The sequence below is a fragment of the Rhagoletis zephyria genome, unplaced genomic scaffold (assembly GCF_001687245.7).
Source record: "Rhagoletis zephyria isolate East Lansing unplaced genomic scaffold, Rhagoletis_zephyria_1.1 Rzeph_scaffold_00059, whole genome shotgun sequence".
NCBI lineage: Eukaryota > Metazoa > Arthropoda > Insecta > Diptera > Tephritidae > Rhagoletis > Rhagoletis zephyria.
This window is the reverse complement of record NW_016157143.1, coordinates 182,885-200,326: the sequence shown is the minus strand read 5'-3', so window position 1 is coordinate 200,326 and position 17,442 is coordinate 182,885. Positions and strand designations below refer to the sequence as shown.

The 17,442-nt window shown below is 42.0% G+C and overlaps 2 protein-coding genes across 2 annotated transcripts in view; both read right to left on the bottom strand.

Moving 5' to 3' along the window:
- Positions 1 to 868: 868 nt before the first annotated feature.
- The window catches only part of Tnks (tankyrase), a 21,888-nt gene continuing 5,314 nt past the window's right edge, over positions 869 to 17,442 (bottom strand). The window contains 8 exon segments of the mRNA XM_017624765.1: positions 869 to 3,465; positions 3,538 to 3,694; positions 4,136 to 4,428; positions 4,486 to 4,643; positions 4,714 to 4,812; positions 4,815 to 5,188; positions 5,190 to 6,621; positions 6,694 to 7,476. Of these exon segments, the coding sequence (XP_017480254.1) occupies positions 3,388 to 3,465; positions 3,538 to 3,694; positions 4,136 to 4,428; positions 4,486 to 4,643; positions 4,714 to 4,812; positions 4,815 to 5,188; positions 5,190 to 6,621; positions 6,694 to 7,476 (3,374 nt within the window). The 3' untranslated portion in view covers positions 869 to 3,387.
- On the bottom strand, positions 2,200 to 3,388 carry LOC108369481 (probable serine/threonine-protein kinase tsuA). The gene is made up of 2 exons (XM_017624600.1): positions 3,368 to 3,388; positions 2,200 to 3,321 (listed from the first exon to the last, which is right to left on the bottom strand). The coding sequence occupies exons 1-2, from the start codon at positions 3,386 to 3,388 to the stop codon at positions 2,200 to 2,202; spliced, it is 1,143 nt and encodes a 380-aa protein (XP_017480089.1).

Below are 17,442 nucleotides of genomic sequence, written 5' to 3'. Positions count from 1 at the left end.
GTTATAGTGGTCCGATTCTTCCGGTTCCGACAAATGATTAATACATTATAAAAATACACCCACCTACCAAATTTGATCCGGATATCTCGAAAACTGAGAGACTAGATTGCATACAAACAGACAGACAGACGGACAGACGGACAGACGGACAGACGGACAGACGGACAGACGGACAGACGGACATGGCTAAATCAACTCAGCTCGACGTTCTGATCATATAAGTATACATTTTCATGGGTCTATCTCTTTATGTTCTGGTACTTACAAACATCGGACCAAAGTTATAATACCATTTCATGCTCATGAAAGGTATAAAAAAAACGAGTGCAGCAGGAGACAAACTAATTAGCAGAACGAGCAAAGCTGAACTTTTTCTGACTTCCACGCAAATCCATGAGCAATAAAGGGTAAACTACAACAACATATCCACAAGGACCGTTATGCCTGGTGCACACATGTAGTATAGAAACTTCAATATCAATATTATAGTTTGCCTTTGCTACGTAGCAGCTACAATGATTTGTAGTATAAAAGTGACACACGTGTGGTATAGATCGTAATACCATACTACGAGAGACGAGAGACACCCTGGCATTCGACACCGATTACTTGATGGGGGACTGGGTGGATGCATTGCAGCAAAAATCCGCAAACAGGAATTTAAAACGTTGCATTCACTTTGCACGAGAACATGCCGAATAGCCTCAGAATTTTAGATTAACATCGAAGTATCCAAATCTAACTTATTTGGATCGGATGTGAAAAAAGTATGTGCATCGTGCCGCAAACAAAGAACTCGATCCTCGCTATACTTTAAAGACCATAAAGCATGGTGGAGGAAATATTATAGTGCGAGCTTGTTTTTCGTGGTCTGGTGCGGGTCGGATAACAGAGCGAATGGATCAAAATCTGTACAAAGATATATGGATGAACAAAATGAAGGCAATTTTCCGACGAGAATGTGCCTGCTGCATTCATTTTTATGCAGGATAACGATCAAAGACTTACTGCTAGGAGCAACAAAGCTTGGTTTTCTGCAGGAAAGTGTTTTGGATTGGCCCGCTCGAATTACTGATGTTAACCGGTTCGGAAGGGCTTAAAAAAATTGTTTTTGGGTGAAAGGGGCATCGATATTTGAATGCGTCCCAAATTATATGACCACCACTGTACATGCAGACCTGACAAATGTTTCTACATCTGAGACATTAATGTTTTGGTCGTAACAAATGTACATATGTATATACCATGGTCACTGATTATGGCCTGACATAAGATACCTCTGATTGCAGTTTTAGACATTTTTCCTTTAGTGATTTTAATTTTTTCATGAATGCAATGAATGAAGCAAGAAAACGACAACAAATTCGCACATTTTTAGTTAAAAAAACATAAAAATTAAATGGTGAGATCTGGCCGAATGGTGAAATATATTGCGCGGAGAGCACAAATTCACTCTTCAAATGCCCCAAACGGGAGTCATATGCAATTTAAAAAAAAAAAGAAAAAAGTTAAATGTTAAAGAAGTACAAATCTAGCTTCGCTTCATACTTCAGCAAATGCATTCAATCAGGTTTAAGTTGGCGTATGAGAATCTCCGTCTTAATTGCCTTTGATTTTCATTCCATTGCTGCTGATTTTTTAATTTTTTCCCTTTTTCTCTATATTTCTCTCGCTTAGTCTTTATGCATTCTTCATTCCCTCAAAACGTTGCCCTAAAGTGTACACACTTATCTATGTATATCATATATTTATGTTGTATATTATTTACTTGTTCAGTTTCTTCTATAACACGACGACGACGACGACGACTATAAGTTAAAAGTACAAGAAATATGGAGTAAATGTAAGATTTTAATACGAGTAATAGTTTTTTGTTTGATTTTCTTATCGTTTTTGTGTTTTTTTTGTTTTCTTTCATAATAAGTAATAATAATAAACGTTCAAAGTGGAATACGATGACACTGTGCTGTCGGCACTGGTACTACTCTCGCAACAACACGGCTGCTTTAATGTTGCGCTGCCGATCAACAAAGCGCATACAAATACGAATACGAGATCAAAAAACGCGTTAATAGCTTTCTGCGTTGCAGTCGCTCGAATTGTTCGTAGCACTAGTACAATTGCAATGGCCATCACCACACAATTGCGGGGCTCAAATTCGAATTGGCATTGAGGTCGTCGTAATCGCTGCTGCCACCGTCACAATTCGTAGGTGATGTTGTTGAGATGGTCGCGCGTTTTGCGCGCCTTAAAGGGTGCCGAGAAATGCTCGAAAGCCGTCTCAGCAGTAAAGGAAGAGGAGCGCAAACGCCGATGTGGCTGCGAGGAACGGGTTGTTTGTGCGCCGGAGCTACGCGAACGCTGATATGGTGGCCGCGCAAAGCTGGTGCTGTACGGCGCATGTGAGCTATGTCCGCCACCAAAGCAACGCATTGCAGCACAAATTAGTGTGCACCAGCGCCACGAGGAGAACGTGTAGAAATGTGGCGCCCCTTTGGGTAGCAAATGTTGGCGACTGTGATGTAGATAGGGATTGTAGTTGGAGCGGAAAGAGCTGTCACTGCTGTTGCCGCTATCAATGCTGCTGCTATTCTGCAGTAGTGACATGCGAAAAATGTTGCCATTATTGGCATTGCTGTTGTTGCCATTGGCATTGGCATTGGTGTTGTTGTCATTGCAATAGGCATCCTCATCAAAGTCGAAATTGTTAGTTAACGCAGCTGCAGCGGATCCACCACTGCCAAAAGCTTCATCATGCTCATAGTCACGATCAATGGAGACCGCTGGTGTGATTATCATGAATTGGCTATACTTGGTGCGATATGAGCGATTGCTGGTGCCATGACGATTGGAACTGCTGTTATTGCTTGTGGGCGGCGGTGGCAGCTGAGGCAATATATGCGATGAGGACGACTGTTGGTGTTGCAGTTGCGCTTGGTTGGCAATTGAGTTAAGTAGTGTTTGATTGGTGTCCACTGAGGAGAAAGAATTGCTGGAAGAGAGCGGAGAAATATCGCCATTGTGGCCCAGCATATCGCTGTTGGCAACGGTTGTGATAATACCCGCCGTCTGGCTGATGAACGTGCCAGCCGGTGAAGGCTGTGTGGTGGTCACCAGCTGGTGATGTTGTGAGTGATGATGATACTGCAGTTGCAGTGGCAGTGAGTGCTGCTGTTGCAATTTCGGATGCGAGTGCTGGTGCGTGTGCGGATGCGCGTGATGTGTTGCTGTTGTTGTTATCGTATTGTGGTGTTTTTGTTGCTGTTGAGGTTGCTGATGTTGCAATTGCTGCTGCTGTTGTTGTTGCTGTTGCTGTTGTAGCTGCGGATGTTGGTGTTGCTGTTGTGCAGGCGAAGTAGTGGTGGGCGTCGAACCAACTGATGGCCATCATCTCGATTCCTCATTGCCGCTACTGCTGTCATCAGGCTTAACGATTTGATAAGTAATCAAGTACTCGGGATAGGCCTAGAGTAGAAAGAAAGTAAAGGCATGTAATGAAAAAATATATCTCTTAGATGCTGTGCATTTTTCACTTGCCTGCTCTCCTCTATACACTACATATTCAGCGAAATGTAGCCCTCCGGCTGATGGTCGACCAATAACCGAATGATGTCCTGGCGGTGCGTGTGCCATTTTCATTGCGCTGTACTGCAAGAATGATTTGCCCAGTGCTACGCGACACAGAAGCAGTTGTCTGCAAAATGAAATGCAAATTTTGGAAAAATCATATCGAATAATTTCTAAGATTTTAAGATGTTGAGAGCACCAGATATGTATTCAAGTATGTATTACTGAAACATATGTAGATGTATTTTGCGAATGATTTCAATTGCCCCATGTCAAAATTTGTTTGGCGGTTAGCCAGCTTAGGGTTTTTAACATTTTTTTTTTCTTATTCGAAAGCCCAACTCTGTAGCGTTTTTTATTTAGCGAGCGATCAGTCGCGCTATTTGGATTCATTGCCCTCTTCTAAGTATTTGTGCGTAGAGGGCAAAGAGAAGGTAACCTTTTTCGGTAGAAACGAAAACGCCATAAATAAAAAAAGGCTTGAAAAATCATTTTACTCCACTCACGAATTGGATTACAATCGCCTCGGAACAAGTGTTTTACTCGTTTAAATTCAACTTAAACTCACCTTGGGCAAACATAACAAGACTTATCCTTGTGCGATGGACAACCAATCCCACCACCAATGCCATACACATACTGATTGCTTTTCGAGCTGTGCTCAGCAAAATAAATACCCGCACCAAACATTCCGCCAATATAGGCGTGACGCTCATCGAAGCCCTTCTGCACGATTGCGTTGATGAAAGGACTGCCGTGGAAGAGCATACGCTCATTGGCTTGTATGGAGTTCTCCTCGGCCACTTCATGACGGCGATGTGCGTAACGCTCCCAAAGTTTGCGATTCTGTACCTTTTGAACCTGAAAAAAATATTATTTTTAATAAATCGAAAATATTGTTAAACTTTCTTGACTTACGCGTATAATATTGTAGCGTGTGAAGTAGCCGCCCGCTTGGCCATTGTCTCTATGCTCACGTATGGTAGCCTGCATTTCTTCTTCAACCGCGACAAATTCCTTATCGTCTGGCAAGAGATCCACTAATAGAGTACCTGGATTGACATTGCTGCCAATGCCTGTATAGTTTTAAGAGCGCAATACTTGTCATTAGAATATATAAAATAAATATTTTGCACACTGTCTCACCTGTGGTGGCGCGCAGCTGCGCAATACCTTTCAATATTTTATGTCTAAACCCATACGCAGACACGCCCACTTGCTTCAAATCCTCATGACTCATTTCGCTAGTATTTCCAACGTGATTTGTTCACGCTCAAAGAGATCTATCAAATGCTCCAACTGTTGGCTGCACAAGAAGCTGGCCACATTGGTAATGGAATCGGGATCGGGCACCTCTTCACCGCTGGTCATATCACCAGAGTTCGCTTCAGCGCCTTGCGCAGGACTAATGCGCGTTGACAGCGGCAACGGCACCGGTACACTAAGCGTCATCGAGGCACCAGAAGGCAGTGTTACGGTCTCAGTAGTTGGTGAAAGTACATTGCAGGCTGCCGCAGCGGCAGTCAAGCTAGTAGCGGCAGCGGCGCTGCAGATGTACTCGCTGCTGCGCCCGCAGCAGCAGTTGGTGCCGGTGAAGGTGAATTGCTGACCAGCGATGCTGCGAGGAGCTAAGTGTCGAGTCGCCCAAGGATGTTGTCATTGCATCCTGCAATAGGCATTTCACATCATCCGCAGTCGCCAACTCGATTGGTGTTTGACCCTCCTGATTCTTCATGTATGGATCTGCGCCGTGTGCAAGCAGCAGCGCGCACAATTGTGTGCGTCCCTTTTGCGCGGCCTCATGCAGCGGCGTAAAGCCCCACTTATCGGTGGCATTCACCACAGTCTTGTGTTTAATTAAGAGCGCCGCTATGTCCAGATGCCCGTAGGAAGAGGCATTATGCAGCGGTATCAAGCCGCCTTTGTCTTGTGCATTGACATCGGCGCCATTGTCCAACAGATACTCAGCGACTTCGTAGTTATTGTAGCCAGCCGCTAGATGCAGTGGTGTGGAATTGCGTCCTTGTGCGTCACGACAGTTGATCGTCTCCGGTGTAACAAGGCGTTGTACGCGCGCCAAGTTACCCTTCTTAGCGGCATCCAGCAGCGCTGAGTTGCCACGCAACAGCTCCGCTACGTCATGATCGGACTCTTTAACCAAATCAGCTGGCGTGGCACCATCGCGATTCTTCTTCGACGGATCGGCGCCATGTTTCAACAGCAATTTCACAATGTCATATTTGCCTTTGGCCGCCGCCTCATGCAGCGGTGTAAATTTCCACAAATCGGACACGTTCACATTCGCGCCATGCTTCACCAGCAACTCCGTGACCTCGTAATGGCCGTACGAACAAGCGTTGTGTAGTGGAACTAGTCCACCCTTGTCGGCGGCATGCACTTCTGCGCCGTGCTCCAATAAAAATTCTACGACTGGCACACGATTGAAGCCGGCGGCGAAGTGCAGCGGCGTGGAGTGACGTCCATCCAGGTCGCGACAATTTACTGTGTGCGGATTGGCGAGCACAATGCGACGCACCGTGTCCAAATCGCCCGCTTTAGCGGCTTCCAATAGATGTGTTTCCGTATCTGGCGGATCCTTAAGTATCTTTAACACAGCGTCGGAGGCTAGCTGTGCTGCAGTGTAGCCCTCCAGCGAAATGATAGTTGCATCTATGGAATACGAAAGCAATAGACGCACGGCCTGTTCATCCCGGGCGCACTTGTGCAATGCGGTCTGACCCAGACCATCCAACGCATTCACTTTGGCGCCATTCTTCAGCAGCGTGTCCATCACATCGTAAAGCAAGTGCTCGGCTGTCAGATGTAGAGGTGTTAGGAAGGCCTTGTTCTTCTCGTTCAACAACGCACCTTTGCGTATAAGTATTTCTGTTATCTGCTTGCGTTTGGGATCAATTGAAATGGCGGCGGCGTGTAGCGGTGTGTCGCCCGTATATGGATGCACAAAGTTGACAGTTTCGGAGGAGAGGAATTTTTTGAGGCGCGCTATGTCACCCTTCTTGCATGCGTCCAGCACACAATGCCCTTTGAATTCATCTGCAAGACATACAATAAAACTTCATTTGTAACTAACTGTTAATTTAACTAAAACCAACTCAGGAAACCTACACGTAATGCGTTCACGTAATTCTCGTGTTGGCGCCGAATCGATTGCCGACTTATTGTGGCAATTGAGCAGCGTCGGGTCGGCGCCTTTGCTCAGCAACAAACTGCATACCTCGATACGGCTTTTCGATGCTGCCTCATGCAATGGCGTAAATGCCCATAAATCGTTCGCATTTACATTGGCACCCGCTTTGATCAGCAGCTTGGTCACCTCAAAGTGTCCATACGAGCAGGCGTTGTGCAACGGCACTAAACCACCCTTGTCCTTGGCGTGCACGTCCGCACCATTCGCCAATAGAATCTCCACAATACCGATGCGATTATAACCAGCCGCCAAGTGTAGCGGGGTTGAGCGTCTACCATCACTGGCATGACAATTCACATTCAATGGTGTGAGCAATGCCAGTAAGCGATCTTCTGCACCAGAGCGTGATGCTTCCAATAGCTCATCCTTGCGATACTCGCCAGTGAGTACAGGTCGTGTATTATCGTCGGCCAATTCCAGTGGCGTCTTCTGCTCTGAATTGCGTATATTCGGATTGGCACCATGCTGCAGCAATGCTATGCAAACGTCCACTTTGCCTTTGCTGGCCGCCTCGTGCAGCGGTGTGTAATTCCAATTGTCTGTTGTATTGGGACTTGCGCCAGCCTTTAGCAGTAATCGTACGACCTCAGCATGCCCAAATGAGCAGGCATTATGTAGCGGATGTAGACCACCCTCGTCACATGCTTGTATGGAAGCGCCACTATTCAGTAGAAACTCGACTACCTCGCGGCGACCATAGCCTAAAAGGGGAAGCGCAGGAAAAGAATGCATAAGTTATTAGTTGAGCATAACAAAAAGATTACCTCAGAATATCTAAGTATACCGTATATACATATATACTATGTAGTATGCATGTATGCATGTACATTAGACCGTACCACCCTAAAGTATTTTTGCAAGGCAATTTCGCAAAATATTTGCTTGGGCGATTCTATAGGTCGCCTTTTTACATTTTTTGATGACGCCCAAATTTGGGGAAACANTATTTTTGCAAGGCAATTTCGCAAAATATTTGCTTGGGCGATTCTATAGGACGCTTTTTTACATTTTTTGATGACGCCCAAATTTGGGCAAAAATTTTTTTTTATGGTTCTACTGGAATAATCGAATACCTGATTTTTGACGAGCTTTTATTTACTGACATTAGGGTGAACTGAGATTTGGTGGTTAAGTACGAGTCAATGTATTTTGGAGCAAAAAAAAAGTTTTTCCTTGAGACAAGAACTCGATATGTATATGTTTACAACAGACTGTGACTCGGGGGTTTTACAGCGTTTTTTTGCTCTGGTTCAGTCTAATGTACATATATGCTACTTATGTAAATTACAAAAATAAGCTAACCAGCAATAGTGTCCACCTCACATAATAACTATTGAACAACGGTGAACTGGACAAAAGCCAGCAACGCCGCTAACGTAAAAGTCAAGAGAATGTAGTGAAGGGGGATTGCCGTTTACAGGGTCACAAAATAAAGCTGTGTAACCAAGTTAAATGGGGTCATCGAGTGTTGGCAGTTTTGTCTTTTCTGTACACAATGCGCCAGGTGAATACGGCAATGGGTGAACAAGGATACTGTTACATACATAGTTGTCTACAAATCTTTTGCATTGTGTTGGCTAGAAAGAGGATTAATTAAGGTCAGCGTGTAGAGTTGGTTGCTCGTAAAAATTAACGTATTCTGTGTTGTTCACTTTTATCTTATTATGTATATGGAAAATTATTACGAAACTTTTTAGACCTTATGGGATTTAGCAACCACATACACACATACACATGCTTACCCATATGAAAAATTAAGCAACGTTTATTAGAATAGTCTATGCAGGGTATACAAATTAACTTTAGTCACATTTCTTTAAATGTGTTTATAAATATGTACTCAACAGGACGCGACGCACCTATGCGTCCCAAATTCTAAACAACAACTCATTGGTAACTTTGCCTTGAACCTCAAAGAAACGTAACTAAAAAGACACTTGTGACTGCCAGGAAGGAAAAGTTATTGCTAAACCTAGTAGTCAATACTGGTAATGTTCTCTTAATTGGAAGAGCCACAGCAGACGCAGCTGGTGAGTTAACTTTTTTCGGGCATAGTATTTGATTATATGACCTCTGCTCATACATATGACGTCCTCTCCTTGCTTTAGAAATTCTATGTCAACTTTAGCGAGTACTCGGAGCACATACCTTTCGAACGCTGGGTGAAAGTTACAACGCTTCGGCATGTTCACTGTAAACTAAGAAAAGTCTTTAAAAATGGATCCAATGAAAAATGATAAAATTTGGGCGCCATATTGGATTCGCCATTTTGACTTTAAAAAATCTGACATCAGATTTGAAATCAGCGACCTCGAAAACCCCCCATGAGTTTTTGGTGAAAAGGAATAAATTGTGAAATTTGTTCGCCATATTGTATCCGCCATTTTGAATCTCAAAAATCTTACATTATATTCGAAATCAGCGACCTCGAAAAATACGAAGTTTCAAATTACTTTGGTTACTTCTCGAGAATTTCGCCTTCTTGGGAACCAGAATTAACACCGGTAATAATGTCTAGCTAGGATTTCCATTGAGAATCACTAATTTTGGTTGACAAGCTAGGATTACGATGTATTGCGGAACGATTTTCAGACAAGGAATGACGCAAAATGGTTCCACAATACAACAAGTGCTACTTTGGACTGACTAGAGATTCGAACTTTTCCCGCTCAAGAGCTATTATTCGGGAGATCAAATCCTGTTTAGATCTGTAAACCCTACTAATCGTTGTTCGTCCCTGGACAACTCCTTGTCCTTCACTACGGTTATGTGCAACTCTTCTGGTGCATGCTTCCAAAGGCTCCAACTCAGGCAGTCCGCAGGTTCACACGTGTGAGAGATGACCAGCTGCTCTTGACTCCCAACACGGCCAGTTCCGTGCGTGACAATTCCTGCCCTTTTCTGGTTCCGCTTTCGACAATGTTCTGACCTGCGCACAATTTTGGAGTGTATAAGTTACCACTCCGCCCCATGCTGCAGTGCCTTGCGGCCGCACTCGTTGACTCGACAACTGGTTAATCAGGGTAAACAGAGAGAGTGGGAAGAGCACCTGAAGAGCGAGCAACCTCTATTCATCCGTACGGCGCGGTCCAACCAGACGAAGCGCTGCTTCCAAGTGGAGTTTTTACTCGTTGATCGCGCTTCGTCGGACCTAAAGTGCATCCTTCGATGGGTACAGCTAAGCGTAGAATTATCAGAAAGCCACAAAAACTGGCAAAAAACACAGTGGAACTCGCACTATTACCAGAGGCGAGGTTTAGGCGACCATTCGAAAGGCGAAATCCATTTGTCCTGACGAATAATGCATGCTTATGCTGAAAAAAATGGGTGCGCCGGAGGTAGCATGCCTCACCAAGATTCACAATTTGTCTAGGTATGGAAATGATGGAGGGTAGTCCCACTACTATAGCCGTGCTGATCTTGTTGGCTGGTAAGTATATTGCCGTCCGGTAGTTCTCCATTCCCCAGTATTAAAGATACTCGGGGCAGTGCCGTCCCGTACTTTACGTACCACTTGACACCCTCAGAATGGACCTTGAAAGCCGAGCCGATCATAAAGCTGATTCCAATCGGCGCGAACCAAGATTTCGTACCGCAGAGTGGTTGCAAAAATCAGCGCTGAATTTCGCGCTAAAAACTAGCGCAGCCCTCTCTCCCACGAAAGTCACGACAACCATCTTTACTACCGGTTCGAAAAAGGTCAGGCTGCAGTGGGACTTCACGTCGATCGCACCAATTCCGATTTTGAATAACCTGAGGATCCTAGGGTCTTCTGGATTTGGATAGCGAAGCGCAGATGCTTCTGGTAAGGGAGCAACACATTACGTTAGCAAGCAGTTTATACTCGGCTGCTAACAATGTCGGAACCAGAAAAGACACTTGCTGGAGGCAGACTCTCCTCTTAGGGGCATCAGAAGACTTGTCCACGAATTGAAGGACGAGGTGTAGGACTAACTGCAACGACCACTGGAGCCGACCCTGTATAGTGAGGTGGTAAGCGGCATTCAGAGAGAGAACGTTACCATGTCCACTAACTCTCGCTCCATAAATGTCGTAATTGGTGTTCAATCGGTGGGGTGCAATAAGGCCATACGCAATAAAGCCATATTGGAAATAAAACCATATTTTTTTTTGGTAATAAGGCCATAAATTCGATATGGCTTTATTTCCAATTACAATTGGTAATTAGGCCATATGGCTTTATTTCGCTTTAAATGGAAAAAGTTCGCAACAAAACTACTAAACCGCCTTTAACTACAACGTCACCTTAAACATGCAATTACTCTCCTTCGCGTCCAACCGCTCCGCCGTTCACCGCCGGGGACGCGGGGGTCGCGAGCGCGGCGTGACCGTGCGTGGCGCGGTGCGGGGAGCCAGCAAATGTACACGCGCCAGGTTATGCACTCGCAAAATTAAAACTTACCTGAGTACATATATTTATTTTCCAATATCCAATAAATCCGGAAATATTAAATAATTATTTATTTCATTTTATTAGTAATAATTTGTATCAATTTAAATAATTAACTATCAATTTCAAGAGGACGTCACACACATCATTTGGGCGTAATGTTCTCTACGGCGAAAAATTCAAATTCGCCGGTAACACCGCCTTATTAATTCGCCTTGAGAGTGTCATTTCAGAATATGGCTTATTTCTCATTTGCAAAATTTTTTTATGGCTTTATTTCTCTCTCTGATTGGAAATAAAGCCGTATGGCTTTATTGCCTAAAAATATGGCTTTATTGTCATATGGCTTTATTGCGTATGGCCTTATTGCACCCCACCGTTCAATCACTACCAGACCATTACAGACAAAGAGCTTAAGCTGCCGCGAAAGACCCCGTAAATCTGGAAAATTTATGTGCTGGCTACTGCAAGTATCAAACTTATATCCGGTTTGTGAAGGTGCCCCATGGCACCAACCACTTGCCCAATCAACTAAGACCACGCTGTCTTTAGTGCCAGTAGCCGATTTAGGCAGGGCTTTACAATAGCCACACGGTTTAAACTAGGGCTGGGAAGATGTTTTCAATATCCGGATAATCCGGATACCTGATTAACGTATATTAACCGGAATTCAAAATTAACGAATATTAACCGGATATCCGGATAGCAAAACTAAATGATATTAAGCGGATATCTGGATCAGAACAGGATATCTGGATAAAAACCGGATAATCTGGGGGTATATGTAATCTGTATTGCGATTCGAAACTCAATGCAATTCGAAAGGCGACACGGAATAGTTAAAGGTAAATTTGCAAAGTCTAAAATAGGCACCGAGAATCCGATAAGGCCAAAATAATACGAAATATTTTAATAAAGATCGAAACCCCCGGATTCATATTGCTTTAAACACGTAAAATTTGCAAAATACTCGAATGAAATGGCTATAAGACGTTTTTTCCGCTCCTGTCAAATTTCTAAAAATGGACTAAGCACGCTAAGCTAGCGCTATGTATGTATGAATAAAGAGCTTTTGAAATAAAAGACAGGTCTTCAATCACGAAAAATCGCAAAATTTGTGATAGTAAATTTTGCAATTGGAGAGTGCATCCAACAACCTCTCCCTTATGAGTCATAAAAAAAAAACGTGTACCTACTTAACGTAATTTCTTCAGTTCCAAAATACGGCTGCAGCAAAAGTATCTAACACCTTCCAAGCGTTCATTTAGAGTGAGAGTTAAGTTTTTTTTTTTTTTTTAGTTTAAGTTTTTTTTTTAGATACTGCCACAAATTAGTCATCGCCTTCAAGCGACTTGGCAATGGTTCACTGCAGTGGTTAAGCTTAGCGCCATGGGTAAAACGTGATAACTGAATGTTATTTGGAAAAAATAACAACAATAAATAAACGAAGCAATACCGCACCAGTATACTCGCAACATACATATTTAAGTACATACATTTGTTGGTTTTATGGTTGAGCCAATTTTGTGTGTTTTAAAATTTTCTGCTTTACGCTTAAAAATTTTTTCTTTTGTTTATCTATTGTACAATATTTAAAATTGAAATTCGTTCACTTTTGTTATTCGGCAAGCGTTTCAAATGAGTTTCACTGTTTGTTAGTAACCACAACAATGCTACTTAGCTAGCCTACTATCAGCTATACTTAGCAATAACAGCAACTACAACGTGCAAGCAAGGTCAGTGGTAGTTGCGCGGTAATGACTATGTATATCGTTGGCCACTATCTTTTATTATATTTTATACTAGCCATACATTTGTACATGCTACATACATAAATAAATAATACTTATGTATGTACAGTGGTCGACAAGTGACAAGTTTTCACAATTCACTTTTTTTTTGGTATTTAGTTTTAATTATTTTTTTTTATAAAAAATATAAATCATTCCTTAACAAAACCCGCGTCAATACAAGTTTCAAACTGTGTGCAATAATAAAAAAAAATTCAACAAACTTTTGTAAGGATTTGGAGCTTTTTAATTAGATTTCTTAGAAATATTTTGAGTACTTGTGCAGTTTGGTACCCTATTCAATTCTAGTATAATAAACTACAAACCGCAAGTTGCTATTTTTTTTTTTGTGGAGACGTTACAGTTTTCTTTCAGAAAAAAAAAATTGTGTTTTATTGTTACATATATGGAAGCAAATGCAGAAAAAAATCAAAAAATCAACAGTAATTTTTAGAGAGTTGAAACTTGCACTTAATTATGCTAGAATTTTATGGGCTACAAAACTGCATACGCAAAATATTTCTAAGATTAAATAGCTCGAAATTTCTACGAAAGTTTGTTTATTTTTTTTTTAACTGCATACTGCACAAAGTTTGAAACTCAAATTTGCAGGGTTTTTGTTAAAGAATAAACTATATTTTTATAAAAATAACTAACATTATTTAAATAACACAAAAAAAAATATGTAAAAACTTCTCAATATGTGGTGCGGTTACACAATTTTTACGACCACTGTACTATTATGTACATACATACATAAATACACTAATTGTTTGCTCTGGTTTTGCTTGTTCTAAAAGAAATGTATTGTTAACGTCTCTAGATAATAATTTATAAACGGATATATAATTTATACATATGTATGTATGTATGTATGTATGTATGTATGCATGCAAGTATCGGTACAATAAAAAAGTTAAAGAATATACATACATATGGATGTAATATATGTACATATGTACGTTTTTAAATATAATTTATCATTAGTAGAAACTGGCCAATATAAATTTTAACATTGGCAAATTCTACGAAAGGTGATTCACATTGAAGCACGTTTTTTTTTTTGTTTTTCTTTTAAAATAAATTTAATACGAAATCCATATGGTCGTTAGTTTGAATTTTCGTTGGACGAATTGAAATAAAGAAATCTCTTGAAGTAATTAGCCTTCGATGGGAAGGACCGGCTGAATTGGAATAACAAATGAGAGGCCTGCCTCATATATGTATAGTACATACAGTGACTCAAACTAATGACCACATGTTGATTTTTTTATATTCGTAATGTTTTTCGAGCTAAGTATTTTTTGTTATTTTTTTATAAAAATGCCGTCCAACTTTAACCAAAATTATATTAATCACAGTTTAAAACTTTAAGAAAATTTAAAAAGTGCAAGTTTTAGACCGCGCAATAACAAAAAATGGTCCAGCATGTGCAGATTCCCCTAAGACACCAACCATCCCTTCTTCCTAGAAGTCAAACTAATTCGTCATTCTTATGAAATATTCAAACTTATAGATTACTAGTCGTGTTCACTCCGCCCAGACATACTAAAATACTGATGGAGAGAATGTGAAAGGGGTCCTCGCCAATGTGGGGCAGTGACATCGATTACAATGTCAGAAGACTTTCGACTGTAGTAGCCCGTAATAACCCCGATTACATGACGGAAGAGTGACATAGATCTTCTTCCATCTAATTTACGCCAGATGTTTCGTGTTATCCTACATCTGGGCTTTAAAAGACCATCTTCTATTCCCCTATTCGATAAAGTTATTTTCCAGCCATAGCTTGCACGGTGATAACAGGATACCCGTACTTAGATCATAAAACGCTGCCGACTGCTCACAATATGAAACTAAGGTTGAGTTAAAGCTTTTGCAAATGTATCTCAAACCAAACATATTTAAAGAACGCTGCAAGAAAAAGTGGGTTACAGACAGTGCGATGAAAGTCTGACGTTGAGAAGTAGTAGTAACAGCGTACAACCGAGAAATTTCGAGCTCGAATTTAAATTCTGCATAAACAAGGCACTTTTCGTCAGCTGGGGTTAAATGGGCATTTAGATATCATCTCCCAACCTCTTCGCTTAGCTACGAGGCTAACTACCCAGAAAAAGCTGGTATGACGAAGAGTACCTTTTCGCTGCTCAACAAAGAAATACGCAGCAGATTTTAGCTAAGCGAGCAACAATTCTGTCAGAAAATAATACAGCAGTCAAATGGTTTTATGGGGCTAGTTCCTGCCGAAATGATTAAGGAAATATGGCAACAAAAGTCCAGAGCACATGGTATGAAGTCCGTTGCAGTCTAATTGTAAGATTATCGTGAGGAGTTGTACTAAGGAGGGTTATTTTTGCTAAACGCGGTCGAAAGCCGACAAGGTGTTCTGCGCAAAATACTGTGGTCAGCGCAGCTGGACTTGGACTGATGAGGATTATTTTTTCTTAGCGCGGCCGAAGTCCTCCACCAACGCAACGGTGTTCTGCGCAAAAATACTGTGGATGCCGTAACTCGAGTTTGCCTTTTCTCTGTCAATATGGTATATACCCAATTTTTAAATATGCTCCCTGGAGTCTGTAGAGGAGTCAGAGAGAGGAATGGCGACTTTCCTTGAAGTTTGGACTATGCTCTTTAAAAAGGGCGGCGTTTTAGGGGCCACACCCCCGCCCCTTGTGTCCCATCACAAAACAATTGTACAAATAACCGAACATTTTCAAATTAATACTTTGATAGCGGCCTAATTTTACATTTCAAAATGGATTACGTGTGCGCGGCTTAATCTCGTTTTTTTATTGCGGCCATAGTTCACGGAGCCTCGACGAAACAGCACATTCGCGCCTTGGCACACACGTCACTGTTGACAGTTACAATTTCGAGAAAGCTGAGAATTTCGTTTACTTGGGAACCAGCATTAACACCGATAATAATGTCAGCATTGAAATCCAACGTAGAATCACTCTTGCCAACAAGAAGATTTACGGGCCTTTACGCGTTGGCGACGGCGAGTACCGCAGACGATGGAACGATGAGCTGTATGAGCTTTACAACGATATGGACATAGTCCAGCGAATTAAAATACAGCGGCTCCGCTGGCTTGATCATGTCGTCCGAATGGACACCGAATCTCCAGCTCTGAAAGTATTCAACTCGGAACCCGCTGGTGGTAGCAGAGGAAGAGGGAGGCCCCCACTGCGATGGAAAGATCAGGTGGAGAAGGACTTGGCTTCACTTGGCGTTTCCAATTGGCGTCAGTTGGCACAGAGTAGAAACGACTGGCGTGCTTTGCTGAACTCGGCCAAAATCGCTTAGGCGGTTACAGCGCCAAAAAAGAAGAAGAAGAAGAAGAAGAAGGCTTTGCCCCAGAAACGAGAAACATGAGATGGGTAAGAGCTCTGTTAGGCCAAGGTTCGATCCCTGGTCAAAGCAACATTCCAAAAAAATATTGAGACAAGTTTTTTCTTAATAACAGTCAATGGCCAACCGCCGAGTGTATTTCGATGGCTGAGTGGAAGATTGACCTATCTCGGCAGCTAATTCGAAAAAGCGCTATCTCAAAACATGTTTCAACAATTCCCTATTTCAGAATTTGATTTAAAAATGCCCTATATCAAAATTCGGTTCAAAAACGCCGTATCTGGGGACATTTTCAATGTATTTTGGTTTGAGATCGTACCGAAGTCTGAGACAGGGCGTTCTTCAATCAGATTCTGAGGTAGGGTGATTTTCAAAAAAAATTCTGAAATAGAGCGTTCTTCAATCAATTTCTGAAGTAGGGCGTTCTTGAAAAGTTTTCTGAGATATGGCGTTTTCGTACTGACTGCCGAGATAGGTCGATCGCCACTCAGCCATTGATTTCTGCCTTGAAAAACCTTCTTGAAAAATAGATTTGCCGTTCGAAGAGCAACCACATCAATGACTTATAGAGTGTGGTTTTCGTACATTTAGAGAGGACTTTACTCCTGAATTGCCTACTCAGTCCAAAGAAGCACTTGTTGGCAAGAGTGATTCAGCGTAGGATGTCCATGCTGACATTATTATCGGTGTTAATGCTGGTTCCCAAGTAAACGAAATTCTCTACTTTCTCGAAATTATAACTTTCAACAGTGACGTGGGTGCCAAGGAGCGAATGTGCTGACTGTTTGTTTGTTGACAGGAGATACTTCGTCTTGTCTCCGGTTTCCACCAGACCCATTCGCTTTGTTTCCTTATCCAACTTGGAAAAGGCAGGAAAGACTTCGCAGTTTTTGTTACCGATGAAATGAGAATTCAAATTAAACAGCAAAAAATTTTACCGAGAGATAAGCAAAATAATAGTTGCGATCCCGTACGAGTCCGGACTAGTCAGAAATAGTCAGAATCAGTCAGATTTTACTGGAAATCGATCCCGTACTCGGTTCTCTGACTATTGAGAGGACAAAAAAGAGAGTAAATACGGTTCTCTCTCTGTCAGAAGTTACCAGTTTTAG